Below are 21,551 nucleotides of genomic sequence, written 5' to 3'. Positions count from 1 at the left end.
AGCCCAAACTCCCTCATCCCCTTTATATATTGTTATAGATGATAGAAATGTGAATTGAAAATGAAGTTGGGGTCATGTATTTTTGCTATACAAATAAAGTGTTTCAATGGTTATATTTGAAACTATGTCGAACATCACTTCTCTACGATTATTTGAACTTTGGTAGATCACACAAATAGTCAATATAACATTTTTGTTTACGAGTCCCTCCTGAACATAACTCGGCTGGTAGGAATATTATAATGTACATGAGTCAGATAAGCCTTTAGCAGCCATTATTCATAAATGCAAGACATATACATTAATATTTTCGAAATAATTATAGAGATGTTCTATATATGTCTATGGAGATTCAAACATGAAATAGTCTCACTAGTTATCTGCAATTTTGACAGAATCAAGTGCTATTTTCCCCTCATGATAGCTCTTATAGTTCATTTCACAATAATTTTTGACATTTTATTACAACTTTGGATGTGTCTCATTTATTAGGTCTTCAACAGGTCCAATTTCATTTTCTGGTTCTGGCTCATTGAAGACCTTCCACTTCTTTGTCTTGCAATACAACTGTAATTCCTGGTCTATCAGTGTGAGGTTTGACTCCAAGAACCAAATCAGGTCTAGAACAACTTGGATAGAAGTTAATTCTTGCTTTCAATAATGATTTCTTCCCAAACTGCTCCAAAAAACTACCTTCTTCCAAATTCAGTGACCTTGCCATGTTTCTCAACAGATAATCTATCATTGACTTCACTTTCATACAAAACTCTTCTAATGTTGCACTGCATAATATTCACAAAATTAAACTCGATAACAACGTTTAGCTATCTCTTATTCGGCCGCGAGGTAAGTAAAGTCTGACTCTGGCCAACAATTCTTTCTATTATAAATCAAACTCAGATTGTCCCAAATATTATACACAATTGAATTCATCCTTGAGCAAATGGTAATACCTGAAATGATTAGGATTTTTTGGCCAAAGAGAAAGCTTTCGATTTTCTTTCGGAAAAACTTGAAGAGCTAGACGATAAGACCAATCAAGAACTTGCTTCTTTGAAACTATTATATCATTTCCGTACCCTTCATATTCATTTATGACTCTGGCATACTTTTACTTTTCCTCTACTGGAAGTGCAAAAAATTGTTTTGCAACTTCACGTACTTTGTCAAGATATGAAATTGACATGCCATGACCAATTGCCTATATTGGTAGTAGCATGTATGTCAAATATATATAGGTTTGCAATACTTATTTTATATAATTAATTTCTTTTGACTATTATCCACAAAAACATATTGGTACATGTTCAAATAAGATTAACAATTCAAGTAAGATTAATGAGAAATATTTAGTTGATAAAAAATCTCAAATATAAATTAAGTTTATGTCATTTTTGATCTCCCTATTTCAATATTATTTTGTCGAATTGGTCATCTTATCTTAAAATTTGATAATTTTGATCTCTATTAGATATTTTGTTAAAAATACGATAATTCTGACTCACCTGAAAGTATCCGACTGAAATTAGAGCACATCTTAACTTCTCTAGCTCGTCTTGTGATGAAAGAAGACTGACATGGGTATTGGAGTCAATGTTGAAGTTTCTTTAGATCCAAAGCTATTTCCTTTATCTAAATATTGTGATGGTGGTTCATCACCATCCATAGACATTTCTTGGTAGGAAGGATATTGTTGGCCATGTCTTTCTCTCAATGATTTTCTAATTATGAGATCAACAATTTTAACTGTTCTAAATGATAATAAAAACTTGGGTAAATGATCATTTACCCCCGTGCAAAATAAGCAAATTTTCGTTTACCCCCCTATGCAGATTTTTTTTCTGTTTACCCCCTGCAAAAAATAGATTCACTCATTTTGCCCCCCGCGTGTACAGCAGGACATGTGAATGTGCAAATCTGCTGACATGGCTTGTACACGTGGGAAAAAATAATTAATATTTATTTTTTAAATTCCACGTCGGATAATATATTTTTTTTAAAAAAAATTCCTACAAAATATAAAAACGGATTTCCTTTTTTTTTCCCAAAAAAATCCTACAAATAAAATTTTTTTCCTACAAAATTTTTTAAAAAATTTCCTGCAAATTTTTTTTTTTTTTTTCCTACAAAGAATTTAAAAAAATTTCCAACAAAAAAAAAAGAATTTTCTTATTTTGCTCCCAAAATAAAGTTTATTTTCAAAATAAAAATTTTAAAGATTTATTTTCATATCTTTTTGAATTAAAAAAAACATGATCTTTATTTTTTAAAAACAAAACATTATTTTTTTGTTAATCTCTTTGAATTAAAAAAAATAGAAAAAGAAGTTTTATTCGTGTTTTCCTCTTATACCAAAATCATTTGCCCTAGAACTAGAAAAATAGAAGGAAGCAGAAGACAATAACGAAGTAGAAGACGATTCCGGTGATTGAAGAAGACGACGACGAATATGATCACGACGGTGGAAGCAAACCGGCGAAGATTCTGTTTTTTTTAAATCAAAAAGATTTGAAAATAAATTTTTAAAATCTTTATTTTGAAAATAAACTTTATTTGGGAGAAAAATATGAAAATTCGTTTTTTTATTTTAGGAAAAAAATAATAATTTTGTACGAAAAAATACTATTTGTAGGAATTTTTTAAAATTTTGTAGGGAAAAAAAATTTATTTGTAGGATTTTCTTTTAATTTTGGAAAAAAAAAATCGTTTTATTAATTTTGTAGGAAAAAAAATTTAAATTTTTTTTTTGAAAAAAATATTATCTGACGTGGAATTTAAAAATAAATATAAATACTTTTTTCCACGTGTACAAGTCACGTCAGCAAATTTGCACAATCACATGTCCTACTGTACACACAGGGGGCAAAATGAGTGAATCTATTTTTTGCAGGGGGTAAACAGAAAAAAAATATGCATAGGGGGGTAAACGAAAATTTGCTTATTTTGCGGGGGGTAAATGATCATTTACCCTAAAAACTTTGAACCTTTTGATGATCTATATTATTTTGCTGATCACTTGCTTTCAGTATGATCCATACTTTATGTGTATTTATATAAAATTTTCTTAATCATTGTTTAAATCCTAGGGCCCATTGATGAGATTATGATCTTTCTTTCTCCCAACTACTCAAGAGATTTTTTTTCAAGAAAATAGTTATTTAATCATTAAATGTTTGAATTATTGTTGTTAGTATTATATCAAAAGTAATCTTGTAATTTCAATATATTTAAAGACTACGAAAATATTATTTTACATAATTAAGAATTAATTAAAATGACTTAGATTTTTCACACATGATATTTAGAATTTTTCTCTTTTCATCCTCTTGTTTTTTTTCTACATCCCGTTTTTTCATTTTTGTTCCTGTATAAAAACTTCGGAACACGTTTTTTTAAAGTTTTTCTAGTTTAAATTCGGGAAAAATTCAGAAAATACATTCTGAAGTTTTTTTCAAGGTGAAAAAAATTCGAAAAACTTGTTCCGAAATATTTATTCAAGGACAAAAATAAAAAATTGGAGGTAAAAAAGAAACGCGTGGGTGGAAAGAAAAATCTTCCGATATTTATAGCATGAAAAAGCCCACCAACGGCCCACCTCATGTGTGGGTCTGGAGTTTGTCTGCCAACTTCCAACAAGGTAACTAATTTTAGTTAATTTGTTCTGAATTTTTAAAATTTTAATTAAATCTTTTATTTTTTTATGGCTGCTCAATTTAGTTTTTGAAAAATGTAAAATTTAAATTAGCCTCTGATATTTTTATATTGATAACAAATTAGTCTCTAGTTCTTTGTAATAGAAGAATTATTTTGTCCCAAATATAAAAATGTTATGAATTCATTTGAGTTTTATTTTTATTAGAGAATTAATTGAAGTGTAGAAAATTGTGAGAGACTAAAATGAATTTTCATTCATTATTTTTTGTGTCACTTCAAATGAAGCTAAAATTAGAAGTTTTGCATTGAAAAATACAATTTTTACACTTTTAAAATGTTAATTATTCCACTTTTTAAGATATAGGTGAATTCTTCGATATACATTTTATTTAATGTATACCGGTACACTTGCTGATGTAGACAATTGTGATAGGTTCACAAATAGTGCTTATTAATTTTTCTAAATTAAATACTATTTGTTGACCTATTAGAATTAATACACCCCAGCAATGTACCAATACATGTCTAAATAAAATGTGTATCAGAATGTTCGCCTATATAATATTTCTATATTTGTCTTTTTAATCTATGCCCAAAATACACTCTTTAGTGTTTCCTTTTTTACAAGCAAACTTTTATTAAAGAGAGTAATCTAGCATAAGATCTACAAGCTACTCCAAAAATAGCATACAAAATGAGCACCCACGTTTGAAGCAATGAATTCGGTGTGATAGTTTATATATGATTGGAGTTCACGTGTCCCAAAAGGAAGAGCTTTGGAGCTCCATCTCCCTCTATTTTAAGACAAACTTTGAGTTTGAGCAGGGAGGGTGAGATGACAAACAAGAGAATCGGCCAAAGGCATCTAACATCTCATCAGAGAAGTGGTTTTAATATACTAAGGGGTTGCCTTGCTTAAAGCTTGTGGGCGGCCCTAACGTACAAAAAAAAAAAGTAGTCCTATTTGAAAACTAAATTACAGTCCTTGTAGGTGCGATATTGAAGACATAAACTCACACCGGGTTCATTACTTCCGATGCGGGACTCCAAGTTGGGCTCATGAAGTCCAATTTGCAAATGAAAATCGGTAACATATGACGGATAATTGATTACTACTATTTATGCCCGTGGATACCATCTTTAGATATAACTAGATATAACTAGTTCTTCGAACACTAACCACGTTCACTTCTCTATCAACACTCGAACTTTGGTTGGTCGCACAAATAGTCAATATAAAATTTTTGTTCACGAATTCCCATAACCATATATCTCAATTGATAGAAATATTATAATATACGAAAATTGAATTCAAAATTTTCCAGTTATTCATTTTAATTATTCATTATAAATGAGAGAATTTATCACAAAAAAGAAAAAAAGAAAAATTGTTTCTGGAACTATAAAACAAATTGTATTGTGTGCTATTCAAATATTTCCTTTTGATGTGAGCCACAAATAGGATCTCCTCCGTGGCTACCTTGCATTCTCCCATGACAATAGAAGAACATCATTAGCACGCCTTTGTCTTCTGTTATGTCATGGCAGCAGTGGCTACAATCCTTAAACACAACCTTAATTTCATTCCTTCTTTACTTTCTCAAAATTCATCAGAATGACCATTTTCACTCTCAAACCACACAATAAATCATGTTTCTTTCCCCAACCTCAAAGAACACAAAACACACACTCACAGAACCCTTTTATCAAAACCTCGTTTCAACGCTTTAACTTTCACTTCACACCTTCCAAACTCATCCACAGACACAGAACAATAGTACTATGTAGCACTCAACAAGACATCAAAGAAAACCATAATAAAGTGTCCAAAACCAAAACCAATGTTCTCCCTGACCATGATGATGTTGAACAACAACTAGAAGGTTTTTCTTTGAATTGGCCACCATGGAAAAATCTTCCCCTAAGATACAAACTCATAGGCACTACTTCACTTGCCTTCGTTATATGCAACATGGACAAGGTTCTTATACTTACTTTATTGTTCTTTTTCATTATTGTTACAAACCCAGAACTCAAAATTCATTCTTTATGACTATGAGTTTGAATGGTACTGTTAGTATTCTCTGATGTTTAATTGGGCACAGGTGAACTTGAGTATTGCAATAATTCCATTGTCACATCAATTTGGATGGAACTCGTCAACCGCAGGGTTGGTTCAGTCTTCATTCTTTTGGGGTTATGCATTGAGTCAATTGCCTGGAGGTTGGCTAGCCAAGGTTTTTGGTGGCAGGTTAGTTACCACAGTCATTCATTACAAGTTTTTTTTCCTATGTTCTATCCTTGCTTAAAGTTGATTTTTTGCTATTCAAAGATTTCTCTATTTTATGTCTAGACTCTAGAAATTTAAAGACGGATAGGGCTCATTTACAAATGTAGTTGTTGTTATATAAATAAAGGTATAACTGCATGGGAATGACGGCATTTGGAGTTGACTTAAGCTCTGTTTGGATAAATAGCTTAATTAAGCAGTTATAACATAAATGATTATCATATAATTGCTTATGTATAATCCATTTCTATAAGAAAAGGAAAAAAAAGGTCAAATTGTTTCCATATAAGCTCTAAGCTGGTTTTATATTCTATCCAGGAGAGCTTATGGATATGTCATAAGTTGTTTCTCTAAACTCTCCCAAATAGTCTCACAAGTGTTTCTGCCATTAGATAAATTCAAATAAGCTAATCCAAATAGTCCCCCAAGGGCTTTGAATGTGGCTTATTGAAGTACTGAAGTATTGTTTGTTCTCTTTGCTAAAATAAAAATACTAACTATTTCGAAAGATAGTGTGGAATTTAAGTAAACAAAGCTTAACTGAGGTGGCATAGAATTAGTAAAAGAATTTTCCATTTATTTTTGGTCTAAGTTTAATTTACATCATGGAAGGAAAAGAGCAATTGAAACCAAATTTTGACATGTATTCACTGTGAAAAAGAAAGCTTTTCCATATTGATGCACCTATTTGACAATTATCTACTCCATATGTCTCCTCTTCATAATGAATATGATGCATACATGTTAATTGTAAAAGGCAGGAAGATTATTGAGTTTTGTTCCTGAATGAAGTTTAAGTGTCTGGCAATAAATGATTCAGGATTTATGGACCAAGGATACTGATATATTTTGAAGATATGTTTTCTTTAGATGGCATTTAATTTTAAGCTACTATATTATCAACAACATTGTCCAAACAACCTCTTTTGTTGACATTTATCTCATTCACAGTTGGCACTAAATATTTCAGTTTGCCTTTTGGGTTTATGATGTTACCCTGTCATCATTCTGTTTCAGAAAAGTTCTTGAGGTTGGAGTACTGGTATGGTCGGTGGCTACAGCTCTTGTTCCTTTTCTTGCTGGATATTTGCCCGGCTTACTATTGACAAGGATTTTGGTCAGTTATTTCGTTTTAACTTTCCACGCCCCCTTTAATGTATACTTTTGTCTTACTTTGCAGATCTAATATCTGCTTATGCGGGCAATATTTCCTGTGGTCTCGTCATGTAAAACTTTTATATCTATCTCTCGCTTCATAAATTTTCTCCTCCTATTTAGTGTCCGTGAATAGAGATAGACCAAAATTTTATGTGATAAGGTCCAGTGAAATTGTAGTCGTCAACTTATGCATATGAATCCTTGGTTGATGTCACAGAATGCCATGGTTTTATTGCATTGATCTTTCCACTAGATGTTCTACTTCTATGTACTAGTGTTAGTGCTATTCAGGTTCTATTTATGTGCATGTGTTTCTATTTAACATAAACCTTGGTTGCATTTGATATATTTTTCAACATTATTAAGCAGTTTCCTTCCATTGTATATCTAGGTTGGGATAGGTGAAGGTGTTTCACCATCTGCTGCTACTGATCTCATTGCCAGGCATGTAAACATTTACATACATATTTGGTTCACTCTGATGTTTTGTTAATTTGTATTACTCTTTTATTATTTGATATATTTACTTATCTTCTTACTTTTCTTGTCAGCATGTTGGTTTTAGATTATTGTCTATTTTGGTTACATTGGAGTCAATGAGGTTTGAACCTAGGACCTCATGCATACTTCCCAAAACCCCTCACCACTAGACCAAACCTAGTGGCTTAGATTATTGTCTTTTGACCATAATAGTTTAAAAAACTTAGTTTCTTGCCTAAACGTTTTGGTGGAAACTAACTTGAAGATAATAATCCAAATGAAAATAAAGATGCAGAACACTAGGGAGAATTTTGGTGAAGCTGAACAAAAATGTTTTAACCATGTCACATTCTATCCATCTATCTCCCTCCCAAAATGGATAAGAATATCTTGCTTAAAGAATTTAAGGTTAGTTCCTAGGTGAGCACACTGTTTTCTCCTTACCGAGGCTAATTTTAATCAAAATGAAGTCTTTTCGATAACATTGACTTCTAATAAAATTGTTGGTTCCTGCCTCAGCTAACAATTTATTGAGATGATTTAAACTTAAGTTTGTATGTTTGTGTTTATATTCGATTCTAGATCCTTGTCTTTCAAACTGTAAGCCAAAAGAGTAATTTTGATTGATAAGGTTCGTCACCACTTGCAGGTCAATACCATTGGAAGAGCGATCACGAGCAGTAGCATTTGTATTTGGTGGCTTGAGTGTTGGAAGCGTTATGGGGTATGCAATTTCTAGCATGTTGTAGAATATAAATGGGAATAATAATCACATAAGATTGTAATTTATTTTTTCATTATCTAACCTCATTTCAACACTGTTATATTTGTCAGGCTTCTTTTCGCTCCTCCCATCATCCAAAATCTTGGCTGGGAATCAGTATTCTATTTATTTGGTCTTTTGGGGGTTGTTTGGTAAGTAGTAATTACTAATATGCCATGGTTTCCACATGTCTACTAATTCTGATAGCGAAGTTTCTCCAGAAAACATCTTGTGTTACAAATCCAAGAATTTGATTTGACTTGTGTTATTGCCATGAACTTTGAAGGTTTTTAGGGTTTCAATTTCTCGAAGGAGGTGAAACACGACCAGCTACAGAATCTCTTACACGTAAACACTTAATCTATTTAAATTTACTCCTCTTTTTCAATGCTACCTCTAATACTTCATGAGCAGACTAGCTCTCATGATCTGTGACTATGCCGCTCTTTATATGTTATGCTTTGAATGTTGCCTGCATGTTTATAAATGAGTTGCATGTGTTGTTCACTTCCAAGCTTTTTTATTCTTTTTGTTTTCTTATTGTAAGGATTGTGGTTTAATTGGCTGTTTCTCACTTTTCACTTACAGTATCCCAGGGAAACACGACACAATCATGGCAAACTTCTCTGAAAGAAATGAATAGCTCTATAAAGGTATAGGTTAAAATTTTATGACAGTTTTGGAGCTTATTACTTTGTCTTCTTGAGAGGGGGAATACTACCCTGATCTGCTTATGGTTGGCTTGTTATTTATTTATAGATTATATAAAACACCTAATGTTATTTATTATAGATTATAGAGAACATCTTTATCTTTTTTAGGGATTCAAATTGTAATTGGATTTATGTATAAATTTTAGGACCTGAAATGCAATTCTCTGAAGTAATTCCAAGTATCCTAAAGAGTTTAGTGCTAGATATCATTTCATTTGGCATAATGTTACCCTAACATCTTTTTTTTTATCTTGAAAATAGCAGGACAGAAATCCTTTTTGCCCATGTTACTATGTTTGTGTGTGTATCTGTGTAAAGACTCCACTCGTTGAATCTTTTTCTTGGTGAATACTTACAATATACTCGTTTTTTATGTTTTTGATTAAAATCTAGGATGTACCATGGAAGGCCTTTTTCCAAAGTCGTGCTGTATGGGCAATGATATATGCTCATTTCTGTGGTAGCTGGGGTCACTATACCTGTCTTTCATGGCTTCCCACATATTTTAGGTAACCTGATTTCAGTTTAAGAATTTTCTAATATGAAAGAAGTTAAGAGTTTTATGGTGGTTTGGTAACAGTTCTTGCATATTTATGCATCAAATTTGAACTTCTTGTAATTACATGTCTAAACCTCGGAAAACCTCTATCATTACTTCACAGATATTGCACCAATGTTTAATGCTGACCACCGACAGCCATTGAAATTTGGTCATACATTAAGCTTGGTTATATATGAAAAATTATATCAAGAGATTAAACAATTGTGGTTTACATGATCACTTGTCATACAGAACATTTTTATAGCATTATTTACAGTTTTGACCCAATGGAGAATCTGATTCTTTCATATCCATATGATGTGTAGTCAGGAGCTGGACCTAAATCTGACAGAAGCTGCATGGGTAAGATTAATACTTATTTTTCTTTGTCGGTTTAGATAACCATTTTAATAGTTTGTTGTAAATAAGTTGTATAAATGGTTCAAAACTCATTACATGGAAAGTAGATAAAAAGGAAGTTACATATAAATTGGCATGTCTTATCCTACCCTTTGTACCCTTTACATATAAAAGGAGTGTTTATTACATTACTTTTGAAATAGAGATGAAAAAGATCAGATTTTTGAGAATCGGGTTTTACCATTGGTCTTACATTTTGATGTGAGCATTTCATTGGAGTTCTATTTTCCGAGACAATATTTGATTGCTACCATTTTTTTTGTTCTTGATTCCTACCATTTTATTACATTGGAATGAATATACTTTGACTTATAATCAAATATACGATAATTTGAATTAGAATTTGTTCTTAATTGTGTTTAATGGCATTCTTTTGAGAGGAAACAGACAGGACCGAGGCCACATACATACTGAGAATTGATAGTGTTCTTAATCATTTCAGGTGTCTATTCTTCCACCTCTGGCTTCAATATTTGTGACGAGTATTGCATCGCAGTTAGCTGACAGCTTGATTTCAAAAGGAGTTGAAACCACTACGGTATGAGAGGCATTGAAACAACACTAAATCAATTATTTGTTTTTTATTATATGAATACTTATTGTTCACCATATCAAATATGTTCCTTATGATATACTCTCTCATTCCTTTTTAACGGTCGTTTTTTAGAAAAAAAGTAGTTCCAATTTATTTCTCTATTTTCATGCTTTGTAGCCATGACCATCTCTATTGCTAAATTTGCCATTGTAACAGCACAAAATTCACCTAATTAGAGATACACATAGTACATGTTTTGGCTGTAGATGGAATGCAAATGTGTCACTGACAACTTACAAATTAGTTGAACATATTTGCCATGACTTTTATTCTTAATTTCATCAGTGCCTGAATTTATCTTAAATATAGGTTCGAAAGATCTGCCAATCAATTGCGTTTTTATCTCCTGCAGTCTGCATGACTCTTTCATCACTGGATCTAGGATTACCGCCTTGGGAGATTGTAGGCCTTCTCACAGGTGGTTTAGCCCTCTCAAGCTTTGCCTTGTCAGGTACTAGTTAACCCCGTAAAATATAATTTGTCCGATTTTTAATATAATAAAAAAATCGGATCATATACTTTTTTTGCCTTGACTATATGTATTTAATTGCTTCTGCAGGACTTTATTGTACTCATCAAGACATCTCCCCAGAATATGCAAGTATACTTCTGGTATGTGTGCTTAGCGCGTACACTTATATCATACAAAGAAACATGTGTATCTTCACATACTTGTATTTAATTGTATCCGACAAATCTGACCTTTTTTATACTTGTATTTTCTCTCAGGGTATAACTAATACTGTTGGGGCTGTACCTGGAATTGTAGGTGTAGCCCTCACTGGTTATCTTCTTGATACAACTCATTCATGGAGTGTAAGTTGTTGCTAATCATAGATGTTTTCTCACAATGTGATGCATATCATTCGGTATTAGATTTGAAATTCGTCTTTATACCATGCAGATATCACTATATGCACCATCAATCTTCTTCTATTTGAGCGGTACCGTCGTATGGTTAGCGTTTGCCAGCAGTAAGCCTCAAACTTTTTCTGAGGAAAACTGATCATTTAGTTCAATATTTCGAGGAAACCATATGATAAACTGATTTTTGACCGAGGGAGTGTATATCTGTTTGATCTACAAGTCAAGATCATTTATTTATGTACAAAGAAATGATAGCATAGCTGCATAGGTAAATTACTGTTTGCTTCTCCAATTATTTTTTTCTTTCAATCATAGCATATTATAGAAGTTGTATACTTATAATCAATGATGCTGATTGGTCACCATAAATAATGTAGTGACATGTTGTAATCTTTGGAAAGTGACTACCTATGGCAACAATTTTTATATATATTTTTTTCAATTGTAGCTTATTATAAGCAGTTATATATTTTTAATGGATGATGCTGGTTGGTAAAAAAAAATGTAGTGACATGACATGTTGTAATCATGAATTAAATGTGTATGAGAAAAAGACTCGCTACCTTAAACTAGACAGCCAAGGAAACCAATTTTCGGTTTCACCTAGTGTGCCATTGAGCTAGCTAGCTGCAAGCTAAAATAGCAGCATCTGGTATACGAGCAAATACAATAGATAGAGGATCAACTGTTATTGGCTTTGAAGAGATCACATATACATGATTTAATGGAGGAACATCACCAGCTTATCCTTTGCTGTTTAAGGCCGCTTTGGCTTGTCCATGTTTAGAAGCAGTATTATGATACTTCACTCACATATTCCTTTGCACAATGTGCACGAGTTCTGATCTTCTTTGTTCCGTAGAATGTAGTTGACAGGACGCGTCCTCCCAGGAATCGGAGCCAAAGAAGAGCACTATAGTAAACAAACCAGATAAATAAATCTATTAATGTCATAAAATAGCATTATGATTTATGGATTTACTTCAAATAGGACCTTTAGCTAAGTGTGACAGGCTATTAATGAAGCAACACGGTAACCCAAAAATCTCATATATCAGCTCAGGAAGAATGACACGCTAACGCAGAACCGAATCAGTCCATAATTAATTCTGATGCTCTTTCTTTAACCATGAAAATCATTTTTTAGCATCTATAACAGTATGGATTTGGCATGAAAGTAGTGGTATTCGATAAACCATAGTTTTCTCCTATCAAAGTCTGTCTATGGTATGTTTTGGTGCCATAAGTAGCTGACATGCCAAGCTGATTCAAGTACCTGCATTCGATATGATTATATTGATAAAACATTTTTAAGGAAATCCTACTGATATATTGACAAATGCATCAAAAACAAGATGATGGCCACTATTGTGAGCACCTCCAGCCTCACCAACCCATGCTTTAGCTGTTATCCTGAACTTTGAAATACATTTTTAAGGCTGCTGAAAGTGCCATCTACTCAATCAAGACAGTAAGTTTGATTGAGAGAAGGCACACAAGTATTCTCTGCATCCTCAAAACTGCATTAGTTTAGTTTTTCCTATTCAAGGATTTCAATTTTCTACCGGGCAGGGCAATTCATGTTTAGGCTTTATGAAGCCGGAATACTCCAAAATAGGAGAACACATGTCGGGTACGTATCAGAACTGATGCTCTTAATAGATTCTAAACAGTTCGATTTTAATCTTGAAGAGTGTCCTATTTTCCTGAGGTAAAAGTGTGTGCAAATTTCCCAACCCCCCAAAAAAAGAATTCATCTTCACTGAGTTGTCTAGGACTAGCTCAAGATTGCTACTTAATCCTAGATTAAATCAATAATTTGTTCTAAGGTTGGAGCCATATAAATTATTGTTTTTTAAGTCAAAGACAAGGAAACATACTAGCATGTAGCTTCATATATTTGTTTTTAACTGTTGGGGTTGTACCTGGAATTGTATGTGTAGCCTCACCGGTTATAATCTTGGTGTATTCTGGTCTAGAATAGATGATCATTTTATTCGGAATTGAATTTAACGTTGTGTTACGCAGTTATTGTTTTCAGCCGTCCGACTTATATCAACGGTTGAGATTGTTTAACTATGTTAAAACTTTGATCCGTCCAATCTCAAATCAACAGACGTGGTTGATACAGTATGAAACTGCACACGTGTTTATTACAACAGCAGATACAGGTCCCATTTATTCATGTACAAAGAAATGATAGCATAGCTGCACTGCATAGGTATATTACTTTCTCTTCTTTCTTTTTTTCATTCAATTTTAGCTTATTATAGAAGTTGTATATTTTTAATAGATGATGCTGGTTGGTCACCAAAAAAAAAATGCAGTGACGTGTTGTAATCTCTAAGTCAATTATTTGTTGATGATGTACTAACTTTTGATGCTTTTGTTTCAAGTTTCCACCATATAGTAGAAGACAATTTGAATAATGTCAACATTTTTAAGTCATTAATAATATCTCACCAAACTTCCATTTCCATGCAATAATTTTTCATTCTTTTGTCCTGTCATACTATTTCTGTAGCGTTGGTTGTAAGATAAACTGGTCATAGATAAGGTACACATGCCTCTGATTGTCCTTGAAATTCCCTTTTGTTGATTTTCTTTATTAAAAAAAAAAAACATTGCGAATAACTTTCTGCAGCTAAAATGGTCGCGAGCTATAAAATACCGACAAAGACAGAAATACTAAACATGAGATAGGTACGTAGACACCGATAATAATGGCTTACGAAAATAAATAAAAAAGATTAAATGTAATCACATGTTTCAGTGTCATGTTAGACACCAGACACACCTTTAATATGAAGTGTCGGTACTACATATCAAACACTAAATGTGTGTGAAAAAAGGATTCATTACCAATGGCAAGAAATTGAATGTCACTTTCAATTTATAATGAAATTTACAATTGTCATAATGAACTGAATAGTGCATTGAGAATATGTAAAACAAACCAAAACCATAGGGCTTTGCCCTCCAAACAATCTAACAATAGTACTTTCTTGTATTCTTCTATGTTGTATTTTATTACCAACCACCAAGCGAAATCGATTTTCGGTTTCGTCTAGTGCCATTTGAGCTAACTAGCTAGCTGCAAGCCTTAACAGCAGCATCTGGTATATGAGTAAATACAATAGAAAGAGGACCAACTGTTATTGGCTTTGAAGAATCAACATATATAGGATTCAATGGAGGAATATCACCATCTGAGTTTACACTTAGAATGTTTCCATTTAGTAACATAATTTGGCTATGTAAATTTCCATCTTTTGCTGTTAAATGGTACTCTCTTCTCTGTGATCCTCTCAAATGATAGTAAGGTTTCTCGGCAAACTTTAAGGCCACTTGAGCATTAACAGTGGTGCTGTTATCCAAGTTGAGAAACAGTATTGTGACTCCCTTCTGTATAAGAGTGTCATCAAATTAGATTTCACAAAATAACATCTACTAAATAATCGCGCTGATACAAAACTTCACTCACGGATTCTTTTGCACAATGTGCGTAAGTTCTGATCTTCTTTGTTCCGTAGAAGGAAGTTGACAGGACACGTCCTCCCATGAGTCGGTGCCAAAGAAGAGCACTGTGAGAAAGAAATCACGCAACTCTATTAATGTCATAAAATAGCATTATGATTTATGAACTTACACCAAATGTGACCCTATATCCAAAATAGGACCTTTGACATTTGACAAAGTAGCAGACAATTAATGAAGGAACATGCTAACACAGAAAACTCATATCAGCTCATGAAGAATGACAGATACTAATGCAGAACCGAATCTGTCAAAAATTAATTGCGGTGGTCAATCTTCAACCATGAAATTCAATTTTTAGTACCTATAATAGTCTGGATTTGGATTGAAAGTCGTAGTATTCAGCAAACCATAGTTTCCTCCTATTAAAGTCTGTCTGCAATATGTCCTCGTGCCATAAGTAGCTGACATACCAAGCTGATCCAAATACCTGCATTCAATATAATTACATCAGAAAAACACTTTTAAGGAATTCCTATTGACACGTCGCGGGGAGTTATGGTATACTAACCAGAAGCTGTTGACAAATGCATCAGACACAAGATGACAGCCACTACTATAAGCCCCTCCTGCTTCACCAACCCATGCTTCAGCTGAGGTTCCTGAATTTTGAAGTACATTTTTAAGACCGCTGAAAGTGCTGGCCACCCCATCAAGATAGGTTGGGTCAAGAATTCTTTCGACCAAGTGATCATCAATTCCTGTGTGTAAGTAGCTTTCTGTTATAATCGGATTCACGGAAATTAGAAAAAACATGTGAAATTTTTATCCTGTTTTTTTGAAACATACCTGCTCCAAGGTTATAAATATGGTGGGTGACCGCATTTGCAGATTCGCCCGATTTGTTTAAGAATTCCTTAAACCAATTGGCAGCGCCATCGAAAAAGCCTCCAGGTGCAATGATTAGTGGTTTTGGTTCAACCCCTCTATATACATCTTGAATTATCTTCCTTAAAACAACTATATCAGAAGCATATTGAGCTGCAGCAACACTTGTTCCAATTCCAACTCCACACAATTCATTACCTGCACAATCGAAAACACTCCTTGTAATTTCCAATTTTCTATTCACCAAAAATAACTACAAATATTTATATAAAAAAAATTTAACTTACCGAATTCCCAACCATGAATATTGTACTTCTTGCTAACAGTATAACGAATAAAAGACTCGGCATTGGTGGGATTCCAAGGTCCAACAGAAACACCACCGTGCACAGATCTTCCGGCAAGAGCATTTAATCCAAATATAACTTTAACCCTGAAAAATACCAACCATTAATAATCTGTTTAGTCCTAAATCACACGCGCACGCTCACATACACACATGTTTTGGTTCTTTTTCTATTAACTTTAAAAGGAGAACTGATTTTTACCCTGCTTTTTGGAAAAAGCTGTTTAGTTCATCCCATCTTTGCATTGGTAAGCACCCTTGAGTGAAACTAAACATTATATCAGGTTTCAAAACAAATGGAGTACAAGGTTCCTTATTATCTGCAGTTCCATATGTGACTTTATCTTGCAAGGTACCACCCAATCTAATTTTCAAGGGTGAAAAAGCTGCAAAACATTCAAAGGCAATATAATAACTTCATAAACTCTCTCCAAAAAAAAAAAAAACAATGAAACAGGAATTGAATTGCTGTGAAAATAACAAACATGTGAATTTTTTCTTACCTTTTACTGCATTTAACAAAATTTTATTGTTGAGGTCCTGCATGAGATGAAAATTATAAGATGTAAATTTATGATTCCTAAGGCATAAATGAAAATTTTATGATATCATCTCATCATTAAGTGACCAAAAATCACAATTAATTAGTAGTACATAATGATTTTTTTAAAATAATTTGCAGCAACAAATTATAAAAAAATGATTACAGATTCATTAATGAAAGTATACCAGATTAAGCAAAGAAGCATGACCCCAACTGCATTTTCCCCAGTCACATTTCTGAGGTGGCCACCAATCAAGAGTAGCACAAACAAAATCATTATGAATCCTTCCAATAGGACATTTTCCATGAATGATAACAACCCCTTTCTCAGCTGAACTACCTCCTCCTACTATTCCATTCACTCCAATGAAGCTTAAGCTTACTAAGTAAATCAAAAAAACCATACCCAGAAGTAATTTTTGATAACCCATTTCCTGAATCAAGAAAAGTTAAGATCTTTATTGTTTTTTCAGAAATGGGTCAGCAAAAAGAAAGCCTAAAGAAGTGATGTTTTGTTTTTGTTACTGCTGCTGCTGCAGCATAGCATAAAAAGTTTTGTTTTGTGAATGACAACAAAGTTTGTTACAAGGAAGTTTGTTGTGTCTGTACATAATACAATGGCCTGCTACAAAAGACAGTACAATTTGATGTGTATATTGCTGGCAAACTTTTTGGTTATTTATATTTACAATGTGAGAAGAAACTCACTTTCACTCAGGTTGGTAGAAAATGTTTTTATCGCCCTATAATATAATCAGATTGCTTCTTAGGAAAATAATAGTATCTAAATAATGCATTGGTTCATTTCAATAAATAAATAAATAATTACACAAGTAGAAAAGGAAGACGGTCAACAAGTTGCGCGGCTAATGCATTTTTTATTTATAGAGTAATGTTATTTGAACACGCGAATTTTTATGCCGTGCACCAAGAAATGTAGATTAAAGAGGGAAAAAAATTGATTCAAAACTAAAAAAAATGAATAAATATATTGTGTTTAACGTGTTTTCTTTTAGTTAAGGTGATTAATTGATTAATTAGATGTGTATAATTGATTTTGGCATGTTTGATTTTTTTTTTTTACGCAACATGTTTGATAGTTCTCAAGTATAATTTATTCGATATTGGACTATTGTGTATATAAAAAAATTAGTTGAAGAAGATTATCCATATTATATGTCTTAACGGATTTTTTGACAGAAATTAATCACTATTAAATAACGACAGAAACTTTGTATCTATGATTAAAAAAATAAAACTTTGTGTAATGTTTCCTGTCATTATCAATAAGTATGTTGTTTTTTTTTTTACTTGCTTTAGTACTTAAAAAAAAATACTTCCAGTTCTTATTATAAAAAAAAATAAATTAATTTATAAAATGATTGTTGTATACAAGATAAATTATCTTTATTTAATATACCTTTTTTGGTTGGAGGAAGAAAATCTCTATCCATATGTAGTTCTTAGAAGAAATATCAATAATAGAACCTAATTTAATGAGATGGTCATCAATATCATGGTGGGGTAAGGATATTCTTTGTTGAATAGAAAGTACAAAGTTGATTAATTAGTAGACAAAACACATTTCTCATTTTCAAACCAAACGAAAACAACAGCATGATGACCTATCCATTACAAATACATAAAGAAGGTATGCTAACAACTATTTAATATTAAGATTAATATTTTTACTCAAGATTGTTAAAATGAAAATACAAATATTTTTTTATTTTTTTGGCTAATTAGAATGTGATTCATCTCTAGTGTTGGTATTGGGCAATGTCTGTAGCCGGCCGGTAATTGTTTGATTGAACCAGGGATGAACTGAGTGAGGAAGGCTCAACTTGATGGGTATAACTAGGGCACTATATATTATCATATAATTATTGGTAGTAAGATTGAGACTTTGCTTTTGATATACATATGATTTCAAGTTCTGTTATAAACATATTATTGGTTAAAATTGGGCCAGTTAACGCTTTTTTTAGTTTTCAGGGAATGATCCGATATTTCAGAGTTCAACTGTGAGGTAAATAAAGTCTGACCATTGTACCAAAAAAAAAGTCTGACCAAGAATTATGTTCACCATGAATTGAACTCGGATTCGATCAAACGAATCATTTTTTAGGAGCTCATTAACCACTTGAGCCCAATATCTTGGTTAGACCAGGTAATGCTTTTGTTTTTTTTTTTTTTTGGACAGAACCAGGTAATGCTTTTGTATAAACCATTTTCAATGAAATTTTTGTTTTTCTTGAAAACTAAGTTTGTTTAATTACTTTTATTTCTTTCAATACCCCATAATGTCGTCCTTTTATTTATATATACTTCCCCTTTTTTAATTAATTAAATAAATACTTTCATTTGATTTTCTTGTGATCTTTAATTTATTTTTTTATTTTTTCAGTACTAATGTTACTTTTATTTTATTTGTTCAATTAATATATAAGAGAGGGAAAAAATATTATTATTCATTTAGGAGACACTTTTCTAAGGAAATAAAAAGGTGTGAATGTGACTTTTAAATGCGAATAGCCAAGAAAAAACAATTAACTATAATGAGAATTGAGAAATCTTGTACAAAATTACAGCCTTATTCAATTACTTTTTGGATGGACTTCAAATTTGTTTTGTAGTATCCTGCATGACTGCATGTAATTTCCCTCGGTGTTTACACGACAATTCTCAAAGGAGGTTATTAAAAATATTTCAAATGATCATTGTATATTTATTTATTTATTTATTTATTTGAGTTAATGATCATTGTATATTTGTACCATATATAAAATGTTTTGATTATAATTTATAACCACCACCTTCTTTCATTATTCATTTCTTTTTAAAATAAATACTCGAGCAATAAAAAAAATATTTGATTATTCTTTTCAATTAGTATTAAGAAATATTTCAAAATGAGACCTATGTGTATTAATTTGAAGATCTTTTAAGAGAGTATTATTCATTTCCCAGCAAACACTAATTAAGTCCGCCAAAAGTATGTTGTTTTGGTAGGATCAATGCATACATACACAAATTAACCAATTGAGAGCTTGAGATGTTTCTCTATTTTTCAGAAGTAGTGAATGAAGTCTTTATTTATACAGAAATGTTACATAAACACATTTTTTGAACACAAGTTGAACAAATATACTGATTTTCATTTTTTAATAATACATTATGCTTATCGATTTGCGTGCATAACATTTTCCTTTTATATTATAATAAAATGTTGTATTTTTGTCAGACAGAATGTGTTTATATAACACGCCTCTTATTTATATGATCATCATACAATCCAACCCGTTCACGAAGACGGATTCGCGAAGCAAAAAATTCTAATATTTATCGATCGTTAGTTGGTTCAGTAATGATTGATGCTAGACTTGGTAGGGAGAATGATATCACAGTTTGATTCTCCGCAACTGCGATCGAAAGAGGACCAAAATCATTTGATGCTAAAACGGACTTTCGAATAAGAGATTAGGTGGACCAATAGACCGAATACCGTGTTGAAAAAAAAAATGTAATATTTAAGTTGAATTAATAATTTGGTGTCACCAATGCTAAGTATTTCAAAAAATTATATATAGTATATTAGTGACACTTGTTTGTCTATCTTTCATTTATATGTAATTATCTTGAATATATAAGTTGAATTTTATTATCATTATAAGCATTTATGTATAAGCTTCTATAGATTATTTTTATAGCAAAAGATAAAATATTTTTATATATATAAACTATTTTCATAAACTATATCAGAGAACTTATAAAAATAAGTTTAAGAAAACTTATAAAAATTATCATAAATGATTTTCAAAAATTCTTTCAAACAGAAAATTTATACTAATAGATAAACTCAAATATATCAAATAGACTATATTTTAATCAAGTAGATATATAGTGTGCATCTTTCTCATATCATATCTAATTGCCAAAAGTAACATTATCTAATTCATTATCTTTAGTTTGTTTGGGGTCTCAAAATTTGTTGAGCAGCTACATAAGGGCCATGTCCAACTCACACTCTGATCTATATTAACCGATCACATGATCACCCCCCAAAAAAAAAAAACTCTTTATAATTGAATGATTAATTATTGGGACCATTTTTTTTTTGTGTGTGCCCATTACATATTGAGTTCTAAAATACGTATATATCAAGAGTCAGGATCCGTTGACACCAACTAGTTTGACACCAAATGTTACACCTCTCAATAACGTTTTAACCGATATAAATTTTATAAAATCCACCGTTGGATTGAAAGTTTACATCATATAGATCATTTGTGTAAAATTTCAGACAAATCCAAAATCATTTGATATGCTATTGAGACACATAAAGATTAACGGCATTTAAAAAAAATACAAAAACCGTTAATTTTGATGTATCTCAATAACATATCAAATGATTTTGGATTTATTTGAAATTTTACACAAATGATCTATATGATGTAAACTTTCAATCCAACGGTGGATTTTATAAAATTTATATCGGTTAAAACGTTATTGAGAGGTGTAACATTTGGTGTCAAACTAGTTGGTGTCAACGGATCCTGACTCATATATATCAATCATATTTGCAACTTGACACTACTTTTGTGACTATGATGAATTGGTAGAATAAGATCTAAGCAATCAATTCAGATATTCAGCCATGGCTAATGTTTGTTTCTTAGATTAGTTAAGAGGGTATCATTGTTTGGTATAAAGTATTAAGTTCAATTTAAGCTAACCTTGAAAGTAACATATGAATTGAGACATGATCCATTTTATTTATTTTGAGGCTGTCACCCACTACACCACATCCATATT

General features: G+C 31.8%; 2 protein-coding genes and 1 pseudogene across 3 annotated transcripts; 1 reads left to right on the top strand and 2 right to left on the bottom strand.

Annotated features, from left to right (window-relative positions):
* Nucleotides 1–158: 158 nt before the first annotated feature.
* On the bottom strand, nucleotides 159–5,149 carry LOC123922697 (annotated as a pseudogene).
* LOC123881891 (probable anion transporter 6, chloroplastic) lies at nucleotides 5,033–11,950 on the top strand. The gene is made up of 15 exons (XM_045930648.1): nucleotides 5,033–5,635; nucleotides 5,760–5,905; nucleotides 6,962–7,061; nucleotides 7,494–7,546; nucleotides 8,232–8,306; nucleotides 8,417–8,497; nucleotides 8,632–8,693; nucleotides 8,934–8,998; nucleotides 9,452–9,567; nucleotides 9,926–9,962; nucleotides 10,462–10,557; nucleotides 10,924–11,065; nucleotides 11,174–11,226; nucleotides 11,344–11,430; nucleotides 11,519–11,950. The coding sequence occupies exons 1-15, from the start codon at nucleotides 5,270–5,272 to the stop codon at nucleotides 11,618–11,620; spliced, it is 1,581 nt and encodes a 526-aa protein (XP_045786604.1). The 5' UTR covers nucleotides 5,033–5,269; the 3' UTR covers nucleotides 11,621–11,950.
* A 2,396-nt stretch (nucleotides 11,951–14,346) lies between these two features.
* LOC123881890 (heparanase-like protein 3) lies at nucleotides 14,347–17,400 on the bottom strand. Of its 2 annotated transcripts, none has more exons than XM_045930647.1 (9): nucleotides 16,922–17,400; nucleotides 16,696–16,732; nucleotides 16,395–16,578; nucleotides 16,134–16,279; nucleotides 15,808–16,044; nucleotides 15,530–15,719; nucleotides 15,323–15,448; nucleotides 14,966–15,065; nucleotides 14,347–14,883 (listed from the first exon to the last, which is right to left on the bottom strand). In XM_045930647.1, exons 1-9 carry the CDS (start codon nucleotides 17,165–17,167, stop codon nucleotides 14,572–14,574), a joined length of 1,578 nt encoding a protein of 525 aa, XP_045786603.1. In that variant the 5' UTR covers nucleotides 17,168–17,400; the 3' UTR covers nucleotides 14,347–14,571. The 2 variants fall into 2 exon arrangements, with proteins under 2 accessions (XP_045786603.1, XP_045786602.1); XM_045930646.1 differs by having other exon boundaries at nucleotides 14,347–14,886; nucleotides 16,922–17,399.
* Between the last annotated feature and the right edge of the window lie 4,151 nt (nucleotides 17,401–21,551).

The sequence above is a fragment of the Trifolium pratense genome, linkage group LG4, assembly GCF_020283565.1.
Source record: "Trifolium pratense cultivar HEN17-A07 linkage group LG4, ARS_RC_1.1, whole genome shotgun sequence".
Taxonomy (NCBI): Eukaryota; Viridiplantae; Streptophyta; class Magnoliopsida; order Fabales; family Fabaceae; genus Trifolium; species Trifolium pratense.
The sequence above is the reverse complement of the archived record's forward strand: the minus strand, read 5'-3'. Positions and strand labels throughout refer to the sequence as shown.